The sequence below is a fragment of the Pan paniscus genome, chromosome 9 (assembly GCF_029289425.2).
Source record: "Pan paniscus chromosome 9, NHGRI_mPanPan1-v2.0_pri, whole genome shotgun sequence".
NCBI classification, from domain to species: Eukaryota; Metazoa; Chordata; class Mammalia; order Primates; family Hominidae; genus Pan; species Pan paniscus.
This window is the reverse complement of record NC_073258.2, coordinates 120,336,677-120,347,500: the sequence shown is the minus strand read 5'-3', so window position 1 is coordinate 120,347,500 and position 10,824 is coordinate 120,336,677. Positions and strand designations below refer to the sequence as shown.

Genomic DNA, 10,824 nt, shown 5'->3' with positions numbered 1-10,824 from the left:
TGCAGTTCTGGGGAGATGGAATGGAAATGCGATGTTGAGACGGAGACAGAGAAAGCTGGAAACATCCAGCAAGGCACGTGTGGGACAAAACGTGGGCCTGACTGGGCCCTCGGGGACAGGCTGAGGAGCTTAGCCTGGATGCTGATGCTACAGGAGTGCAGGGATGGCCACTGTTGGTCCCTGAGCATGAAGGGTGTGCCAGAAGTCCTGCTGGCCTGCAAGGTCCCCTGGCTCCAGCCTATGAAGTCAGAAGCTTCCTGTCCCTGTGGATGGGGTCCTGGGCTCTCACAGTTGGGTTTCAACATAACAATGACATTCAGATAAGACTTGGGAGCCCTCCCAGCAGTGAGACCGCTGGAGTCTGCCCCAGACCTTCCGAACACAGGAGGGTTGGCCAGGAAGACTTGCCTCCAGCCCTTGCCTCTCTGGTCATTGGGGGAAAGGTCAGTCTGGCATACGTGGGCTGGAGACATGGCCAGGCAGACTCAGCCACTGGATGGGCCCTGGGTGGTAAAATCAGCCCTTCCTCCAGCCAATTTGACCTCCAGGCACCAAGTCCAAACACCCAGCCTGCTCTGAGCTCCTGGCTCCCTGCAAACACCTGTGTGGCCTGCATCAGAGGAGACAAGCAGAGGGCAGACCAACCCAGGACAGCTTCAGGGGCAGAAGTGCCAAGTGGCTGCCCTGGGGAGCTCTGGAGGAGGTGACTCCAGGACAGCCCTTATCAATCCAGCTCATGAGAAAGGTAGTGTCTGTGTCCCCAGGGAGAGGCGGCAGGAGAGAGGGCATTACTATTACCTAATACCACCTATTAGAAATCTAAACCTCTGAGCATGCTCTGCCCCCTCCTCCCAGCCCCCTGATTCCTTGTCTTTCTCCCTTTGCAGCCCATTTCCCAGCTATATTCAATACTTGGAATTTCCCTCATATACCCCACATTTCACACACGTGCCCCGGTAGCACTCCTCACTCTGCCTACAATGTTCTTCTCGCGGTGAACTCCCACTATGCTATCAAAACCCTGCTCAGAAGGCCCCCTGCTCTGTGGGAAGAGACCTCTCTTGCAGCATGAATCACAAAATAGCATACTTATTTGCGTACGTGTATGACTCCTCCATTAGCCAGGGGGCAAGCCCCTCACACCGGGCACAATGCCTGGCACATAGACGTGTGAGGCACACGTTTGTCTAACTGAAGGAGGAACAACAGGTAGGGCAAGGGAGCACGCTGTGAAGCTGGATGTCTGGGCTCGCTTCCCGCCCTGAGGGAAGCCTGGGGTGCAGGAACACTGACATCTGGCTGAGAGGGGGGTGGTCGGGAGAAGCAGGTGAAGATTGCTGGCTACTTGGGTGTGACCCAAAGCTCCTCGGGCTCCCCAACCACAAGGCCTCAGTGAATCCAGTAGAGCTGTTCCTGGAAGAGCAAAGAAGCCCCAGCAGCACGCGACCTGCAGCCCCCAGAATGAACCCGTCTGTGTTTACCCCCAACCATGGATTTCACTATCTCAGTCTGAGGGACAGGAAAACCAGATGCACTGTCACCATGTGACAGGTGAGAGAACTGAGGCCCAGGGAGTGTCACTGGTGTGACCCCCAGAGGCCATCCTTGCGGCGTAAGCCAGGACCGAGTGCGGGCTCTCCCAGGGAAGCCATTGAGAGGAGCCCAGGCCCTGAGGACTAACAGGACAGAGACTTCAGTGGTCAAGTGGACCCAGGTCCAGCTGTGGCGGCCCTAGCTGTGGGACCTGGACTGCTGACTTGACTGCTCTGCCCTTTTGCAGTACAGCAAGAGGCACATAGCCAACCTCCCAGGGTCATTGTAAGGACAGGGTCCAGCCCGGAGCCTGGTGGGCAATAAGTGCTCCCTGGAGGCCCCACCCCCACCCCCTGACACTGATTCCAGCTCTCCCGGCTCACAGCCAGACCCGGCTGCCTGCAGGTGACTGGGCCTGCCCTCAAGCCTGCGGAGCTGGGAGCGGGGGAACCAATTTGTCACGGTGTAACCAGAGAGTGTCTGGGGGCTCAATGCCAGGGTTCTGGCTGGGGCCAGCACCAGGCCCCTTCCTCACAGCTGTCAAGGGGAGGCTCAGAGACAAAGCAACCAGGGCCCCCCTATTCAGGGAGGGGGTAGGCAGGGCTATGTCTGATAAGGGATGAAAGGGGGGATGGCAGGCCCATGCCAAGTGAGGGATGAGGAATACTAAGACCCCACAGCCTGAGGCAGGGAGAACAGCACACAGGCGCAGATCCCAGTGCCCTCAGCCACTGACTATCTGGACGATCCTGAACGAATTACTTAACCTCTCTGAGCTTTATCTTGCTCATCAGGGATAACATTATCTCATTTTGCAGGCTCAATATGAGGATCAAATATGCCCCAAATCAGCAAAGGCACCTGGCACAGTGCCTTGCATGCCAGAGGCTTGAGTCCAATTTCTCCTCCTTGGATTTCCCTTTTCTTGTCCCCACATCTCATTTTCTCTCCACTAGTATTTCTTCCACCAGGGCGCGACCCTCCAGGTGCATCAGGCAAGGCCCACGGTGACAATGGAAGTTGCACTCAGATATTGAGAGGGTGGGACAGGGAGTGAGGGCAATTTGGAGGGAACAAAATCAGAGTTATCCACTGTGGCCCTGGCACGTGTGAGGCCTTGCCCACCACATCCCACCCTGTTTAGCCTTTGGTTTTCCTAATGCCCACACGAGTGCATTCACAGACTCACTTCTTATACCGTCAACCCTCTGTATCCATCCATGGGTTCTGCATCCGTGGAGTCAACCAACTGCAGATCAAAAATACTCAGAAAAAAAGAAAATGGAGAGTAGTGTCAGTACTGAACATGTACACCTTTTTCTTGTTGTTATTCCTAAATAATACAGTATTACAACCATTTACACAGCATTTACATTGTACCAGGTATTATGAGTAATCTAGAGCTGATTTAAAGTATATGAGAGGATGTGTATAGGTTATAGGCAAATACTACACCATTTTATATAAGGGACTTGAGCATGTTTGGATTTTGCTATTCGCTAGGGGTCCTGGATCCAATCCCCCAGAGATACCGAGGGATGGCTGTGTTTTTGTTTGCACTGTAAGGATGATGAAAGGGCCCTTATAGAGACAGCTGCCACCCTCTCTTGGCAAAGTAGCTGCAGAGTCCATGAGGGGATGATGGGTGAAAGCCTCTGAGAGAAGTTTCCTGGAGGCAGGGAGTAGGGGTTGAAATCCCAGCCTTTTGTCCTGAACCTGTCTCTTCCTCCTGTTCGGATCCCATGTGGGGCCAACCATGGTAGAAGAGAAACCTGAACTCTGTGAGCTGGACAGGGTATGTGTTCATTTCCCTACTGCTCCCCCTCCCACCCTAGCCCTCTGGAAATGCCAGCCTGCCTCAGCTGTGCTGAGAAGAAAAGGGGATATAGGTTTGAGTTGTGTCCAGGGAAACTGAATTCGTAGCATCCAGCGTGGAGGTGGCTGGACTCAAGGTGAGAGCTCCCCCTAGTGGAAGGTGAGATTCCAGAGGCCCAGTGGACCCTCTCCCAGAACTGCCCACTGCACATTCAGTCAAGCCTTCATTCATTCACACTTACTGAGCACTTCTGCATGCCAGGCACTGTGCAGGGCTGGGGAGACAAGTCAGACGTGCAATCACAGTCTGTAGAAAAGAGACTGAAAGAGGCCAGGCGCGGTGACTCACGCCTGTAATCCCAGCACTTTGGGAGGCCGAGGCAGGCGGATCACGAGGTCAGGAGATCGAGATCATCCTGGCTAACAAAGTGAAACCCCATCTCTACTAAAAATACAAAAAAAAAAAAAAAATTAGCCGGGCCTGGTGGCGGGTCCCTGTAGTCCCAGCTACTCGGGAGGCTGAGGCAGGAGAATGGCATGAACCCGGGAGGCAGAGCTTGCAGTGAGCCGAGATCGCGCCACTGCACTCCAGCCTGGGCAACAGAGTGAGACTCCGTCTAAAAAAAAGAAAAAGAAAAGAAAAGAGACTGAAAGAGAGTGCAGGGGAAGTCCAGAGGAGGACCCCCATTCCAGTGGAGGAGGCAGGGAGGGCTCTCTAGAGGAAGCACGTCCAGCTTAAACCTGCAGGCTGGATTGGCCTGGCAAACAAGGGGGAGGAAAGAGAGACCCTGGCAGACAGAGTGGCTCCTACTAGCACCTGAGGATGAGAGGAAGCAGGGGCTCCCTGTCTGGGAGCTGCAAGTGGTCCAGGCTGGGGGCGGCATGGCGTTTCCTCCAGGAACCAGGTCGTGAAAGGCCTCAGCCCTTAACGCTTTGATAAAGGCCACAAACCGTTGGAAGAACTCTTGGAGGATTTTAAGTAGGGAAGTGGCCTGATCTGATTTGTAGTTTAGAACGATCACTCTGGAGCTAGGCACGGTGGCTCATGCTTGTAATCCTAGCACTTTGGGAAGCTGAGGCGGGAGGATCACTTGAGCTCAGGAGTTTGAGACCAGCCTGGACAACACAGGAAACTGCCTTCCAAAGGCGGCCACAGCCACCAGCTGTGGATGGATGGATGCTGGGGCCAGAGCCTTTGCAGACAGGCCAGAGAGGGGTTGCAAATTTACTGGGAGCAAGATACCCCCTCCTTCCGGGCACTGGAATGGAGCAGAGAGAAGGGGAGAGAGACAGAAAGTGAGTGAGGGAGTGAATGAGGAGTGAGTGAGTGAGTAAGTGAGTGAGTGAGTGGAAGGGACTTGTCAATTCCACTTTAGGAAAATTGGCTCCATGATGTTTACTGCAAACTGCAATTTGGCATCTCTATTCAGGTGCTCTCCGTGTTTAATTATATGTAATATGGTAGTGGAGAGGAAGGAGAGAAAGGAGTACATAAGTGTGTGATTTTCTCCTTAGTCCCTACCCCCCACTCCACGCTGGGGTTGTAAAGGTCAGAGGTGAGAAATCGAGCCCAGCAGAAGGAGGAACTGGAAGGGCCAGCTGTGGCTTCACAGCCAAGCCTGGACCGCTGAGAAGTAGCATGTGCCCCTGGCCACAGGGTCAGTCTCTGCAGCCTCCTGGGCTTCAGGGACAGACCAGTGTCTCCAGCTCAGATTGTGAAATACCTCAACAAGCCCAGCAATCTTCTGGGTCCATGGCCAGGTGGGTCCAGAAGGTGGGCTCAGCCCCCTCACCTTAGACCACAGCCCTCTGGGCTTTTCACCTATCTGTACTGAAGAGGCTTGGTTTCCCGGGAGGCACCCCCAGGTGCCCCTTCTTCATCGACCCTCCCAGCTCCTGCCTTTCCCTCCTGATCCTCACCGTCTGTCCCGAGCTGGGAGGGTGAAGCACCAATTAGTTCATTTGCTTGTTTAATTGCACAGGGAGGGGAAAGAAATTAAACTCCTCAACAGGAATCTTCCCTGCAGGGCCAGAAATGGAATGACAGGGTGGGGACCCCATCTCAGCACCTGCTGCCTGTCCAGGAGATACCCTCACCCTCGTTCTACCTCCATGCCCCAGATCCCAGGATCAGAGCAGGGTCTGGGGTTACAGGGTCATAGGGAAGTAGAGGAGGAGCCTCCATCCCACACTGGCTGGGAGCCCCTCCTAGAACTGGAGCACCATGGGGAGGGGAGCTGGGGGTGGAATGTCAAGGGCAGAGTACTGCCTCAGGGTCTGACTCTCTCACATCTCTGAATCTCTTTGGGTCACTTGAGTTTCTCTCTCTAATTCTCTTCCCTGTCTTTTGTTTCCAGAAAAGCCCCGCCCCCAGAGGGGTCTGGGAAGTGCAGCCAGGCTCCTGGCGGGCACCGTGGCTGTGTTCCTCATCCTAGGTGCTGTGCTCACTGTCTTCTTCCTGTACAACCGGCAGCAGAAGAGCCCACTGGAGACGGATGGGGCCGGGTGAGCCAGGCAGGACTCTGCCCACTAAACTCCCACTGGTCTGCTCCCCACCACCCTGGGAGCCCCAGACTTAAAGCACCTAAACTTGTGAAAGCTCAGAGCCTTTCTGGGGCCTCCCCACCCTGGGGGACCAGGAACTAACCCTTTGGCAGGAAGAGCTGACCCTCCTGAGTGGCGATTGCTACGTGCCAGGCACCGCCCCAGTTCAGAGGGGCTTCATAAAGATGCATTTTATCCTCACAGCAGCTCAGAGGAGCAGGTGCATGATTACAATCCACGATTTATAGTGAGGAAACTGAGGCACAGAGAGGTTAAATAATTTGCAAGAGTTTACGTGCTCCCAGCCGTTGACAAGGGGTGAGGGCAGACCTAGGACCAGAGAGGAGAGAGAGAGGCACAAAGTATATGGGGGGAGCCAAACCCCTCAACCATCAGGATAAATCATATTTTAATGTGATATTTTAAAAAAATCAAAATGAAAGCAAAAATCCATGATGAACAAAATGTCCACATTGTAAATAAAGACAGGATTAGAATAACTGACTTTTCCTTTCGCCTCAGGCACCCAGCACACCACTGTGACGGATCCTGTCTTTACTTACAATGTGGACGTTTTGTTCATCATGGATTTTTACGTTGATTTTCATCTTTAAAATCTTGCATCACGTGTTATTTCCCGTGCTGGCTAAGGCTGTCGGTGCCGCATACCGTGCACCTGAGGCCTCATGCCCGCCCTGGGTGAGGGCCCACAGTGCTGCTGCTGCTCGTTCCTCCCTGTCCTTTGAGCTAGGAAACCTGAGACTCACATGGTTCCCATCCCAAGCTGGGCTGGGGTCCGGGGCAGACACACCTGGGAAAGGTGGCCGGTCACTCTCAGCCTGTAACCCATGACCCTGAGGAGCCCTAGCCCAAGCTCTGGCCTCTCAGGAGGCTGCCTGGGAAGCAGAGCTCCCGGGCCTGCTCTTGTGAGTGGGGCTCAGGGACCAGTAGCTGTCTGGTGGCCTGATGGGGAGAGCCCCTGTGTGTGCTCCTGTGCTGAGCTTACCCTCATTCTGTCTCCAGGACTGACCTGCCCCTCTCCCAGAAGCTGGAGCCTTCTTCCAGCAGGCAAAGCTCCCTTGTGCCTGAGGATATCCAGGTGGGCCTGAGGCAGCAGAGGACAAGGTCCCTGGACTGCGGGAAGGGAGAAAAATGGGAGATGGCCCCAAGGAGAGAGCCCAAGCTGAAGACAGAGCCGCCACGCCTTCATGGTCCAGTTCCCACAAGGCCAGGTCCATGCTAGAGGGATCCATCTGCCTCACCCTAAGAGATGACAACCTAGGACTCTCCCTACCCAGGGCCCCCAGGGGACCTCTTCCTCTACCTCACAGTCCTTTCATTCATTTAAAAAATTCATTGAGCACCTCTCAGGTGCCTGGCCCCAAGCTGGGTCCCTGCTACAGCCAGCAAAGCTAAAGGCTCAGGGTGCACTTGTGCCCTCCAAGACAGCCACCAGTGTGGGGGATGCCAGGATGGTGGTGCATGGGAACTGAGGAGTCCCAATCAAACTGGGAGTCCATGAGGGCCACCTGGAGCAGGGGCATGGAAAGGTCTGTGCAGCAGTCACCGCCTTCTCTTCCAGGTTGTCCACCTGGACCCAGGGAGGCAGCAGCAGCAAGAAGAGGAGGAGTTGCAGAAGCTGTCCCTGCAGCCCCCCTACTATGATCTGGGGGTCTCCCCCTCCTACCACCCCTCGGTAAGGACAACCGAACCTCGAGGAGAGTGCCCCTAGCCCAGGACCACCCAGCCTGGCCATGAGCCCAGCTGCCTTAGAGGGAAACCAGACAGATGAGGTGGAGGAGGTGAGGGCAGGGGGGCACAGGGAGGCACACCCAAGCACTGCAGGCACCCTGGGCAAAGGGTGACTGGATGCTGGACAGACCATTCTGGAAGACTGGCATTTCCAATGAGTCTGGCCCCCCCAGCTTGGTGCCCACCTCTCCCTCCCCCAAGCCCCACCTCCAGCTCTGCACCCTGCACCTTAGTTCCCGGTGCTGCCAACAGGGCTGCCAACGGGAGGTGCTGCCTCCTCCTGGCCCCACTCCCAGCCACTCAGAGGGCCAGCATCCACTTGAATGGCTGCCACCTTTGCCCATATCTGGCTCCTTTCAGCAGACTTGGGGGCTAGGGGTGTTACCCATACAGTGCAACCCAGAGACCCAGGCCAGACCGCCTGGACCCAAAGATAACACACACTCTCCTGGCACTGGCAGGAGAGCCAGGCCTTTGTCTCCATGGTACAGCCATCCTCACTCTTGGCAGGAAGTACCAACATGAACCCATCTGGAGGTGCCAAATCCTGCCCCCAGGGAGGTAGCATTCCCTTCCCAGGGTACTGAGCCCAGAGAGCCAGCCCAGCCTCCACCTTCTGATACTACCCAGGGCACAAAGGACCACCAGCTATTTGCTATTCCTCAACCAACCTAGAGACATGGAACTGAGCTAGAACTCACTGTGGACACAACATCCATTCCTCAAACAGCAGCTGGGTAGCTCCTGTACCACTCTCCTTCTCATCTGAGGTGCACCCCCACATCCCACTCTGCACAGCATGGGCCTGCCGGTTCCAACAGAAGGGATCATAATGACAGTGTGGAACACTTGCTGGCTAGTCACTTTTCAAACATTGTTCTTATCACATGGATTGTTCAACAATCTATATGATAAGTCCTTCCGTTGCCCCATTTTATAGATAAGGAAACGGAGGCTCAGTGAACTTGAAGTGTCTTAGTCTGTTTTGTGATGCTATAACAAAATACCTGAGACTGGGCAATATATAAAGAAGAGAGATTTATTTCTTACAGTTCTGGAGGCTGGAAAGTCCAAGGTCGAGGGGGCTGCCTCTGGCAAGAGCCTTCTTGCTGCATCATCCCGTGGTGGAAGGCCGGCAGACAAGAAAGCATGCCCTGAGAGTGAGAGAGCAGGAAGGGGCCAGACTCAATTTCATAACATGCCCACTGTCTCCATAACTAACCTGCTCCCTTGATAGAGACAATGCATCCATGAGGGCCTAATCTGTGACCTAATCACCTCTCATTAGGCCCCACCTCCCACACCCTTACATTGAAGATAAACTTTCCAACACACGAATTTGGGGGGACACATTCAAACCATAACAAAAGTCTTGCCCAAGATCACCCAGAGACATTGGGGAAGGCTTCACACCCCGGGACCCTGGCTCTCAAGTCCAGGCCCTAAGCAGGCAGCAGCCAGCATGATGAGCAGATGCTGGGCAGTTCACCTGAACACAGGGAAGCCTGGGCAGGGCTTGAGAGCCTCAGGGTCACCTGGTACCGCTAATGCCAAGGCTGCTGCAGCCCCGGAATTACTGTCAGCAGGAGCGCCCAGCTCTGCTGCCTGGTGGCCCCTCAGCTCCAGGGGCCCAGAGAGTGAACACACAGCCCAGAGAGCTTGGGTTCAGAGTCCTGCGTGGGGGGCCAGGGCATTGTAAGCACCAAGCAGGGCGAGAATCTCCCACCTGCAGACACCAGCTCACGCCTGCCTCAGGAGAGAGAGAGCACATCATCCCAGGCCCGAAAGCAAGGGAGGTAGGGGAGCGGGGAGACCACTATTTCCAGAAAGAGAAAGCCATGCCCCATTCGGGGTTCTCCAAATGGGCCTTTTCCCTTAGCCTCCAGTCAAGAGTCACTAACCTCACTTGTCAGAGCCATGGTGAAAGAAGGGGAGGAGGAATGAGGGAGCGATGGGGGCCTGGGGCTGGAGGGAGAAGGAAGATGATGGAAGGGAGCAATTTGGAAAATCATGGAAACTCCAGTGGGATCCCCCATAGAGCGGGCCCAGGCTCGGCATAAAAATCTCTGTGACGGAATGGAACAGCTGCAGCTGGCCCTAATCCCCACTGACGCTTCTCGGTCTTGCTCTCTGACTGCTGCCCCCACGCCTGGCATGCCCAGCCCTCCCTGGGGGCACAAGGAGCAGCTTCAGGACAGTGCCCACTGCCTTCACCCGTCTCTCTGCACACTCATCCTTTCGCTACCCTCCTCTCTCGTCCAAGCCCAGACCCTAGCTCATGGCCCTGACTCTTCCTCGTCTCTCACCACCTTCCCTCCCCGGGCTCTGCTTATGTTGGGTTGGTGGAATCCCCTGATGACTGTATCCATTCAAGAGCCACTTGGGACAAAGAGCACAGTGAGCCCACCTCCACCCACCAGCCACGGGCAGGAGCGGCAGGTTGAGGGGGCGAAGAGAGCACCTACACCCTATGTCCTGAGCCCAGGGGCCATGGTTAGGGCGTCTGGATGGACAGAGGCTTGTGAACGGCCTGCGGGGTGGTGTGTGGAAGTCACCAGCAGAAGGGAAGCTCTGGCGTCCTGGGGAGGCTCTGTTGTGGTTGCCAAAAAGTGTAATTCCTTTTGGCTTACAGAGCAATTACCAGGCGAGAAAAGGATTTATCCCCAGAACTCGGATTTGTTGGCGATGCAGCTTGTCTACAAGTCACATCACTGATATTATCAATTCTCCTTCCCAAAAAGTCATGAGAAGGAGCCAGGCAGAGAGCATGCGCTATTCACCATGGGGGCTTCAAGGGAGGTGGGAAGGCTGCAGGGAGCCTGGGGGCCAAGCTCAGCGGCCCCAGACCGGGTGGGCCCAGGCCCCTCTGTGTGGGCCAGGTCCATGATGCACACACACCCAAGGGTGCTCACTAAGGCCGTGGTACTCCACTCAACACCCGCCATGATTTCTGGACTAGGGACCACTCAAGTGGCAGGAACCATTTAGAGAGCTGGGAGGCTCTAAACTGGGTCTGAGGAAGGACTTCCAGAGGACTCAAAGCCAATGTCTTGACAAGGAGGGAGGAGGAGACATCCCCTGTCCTAAGGAGAGGGGCTTCCATCTCCCCAGTGTTGTGAGCATGGACAGCCCAGGCTAGAAGCAGAAAACTGGACCCAATGACCTTTGGATGGATGGAGT

At 55.2% G+C, this 10,824-nt stretch overlaps 1 protein-coding gene across 1 annotated transcript in view; it reads left to right on the top strand.

Annotated features, from left to right (window-relative positions):
• Positions 1 to 7,639, top strand: part of NECTIN1 (nectin cell adhesion molecule 1) — a 92,602-nt gene extending 84,963 nt beyond the window's left edge. The window contains exons 6-8 of the mRNA XM_055094991.2: positions 5,706 to 5,853; positions 6,916 to 6,991; positions 7,475 to 7,639. Of these exons, the coding sequence (XP_054950966.1) occupies positions 5,706 to 5,853; positions 6,916 to 6,991; positions 7,475 to 7,624 (374 nt within the window). The 3' untranslated portion in view covers positions 7,625 to 7,639. The remainder of the gene's footprint in view (positions 1 to 5,705; positions 5,854 to 6,915; positions 6,992 to 7,474) is intronic.
• Positions 7,640 to 10,824: the final 3,185 nt, after the last annotated feature.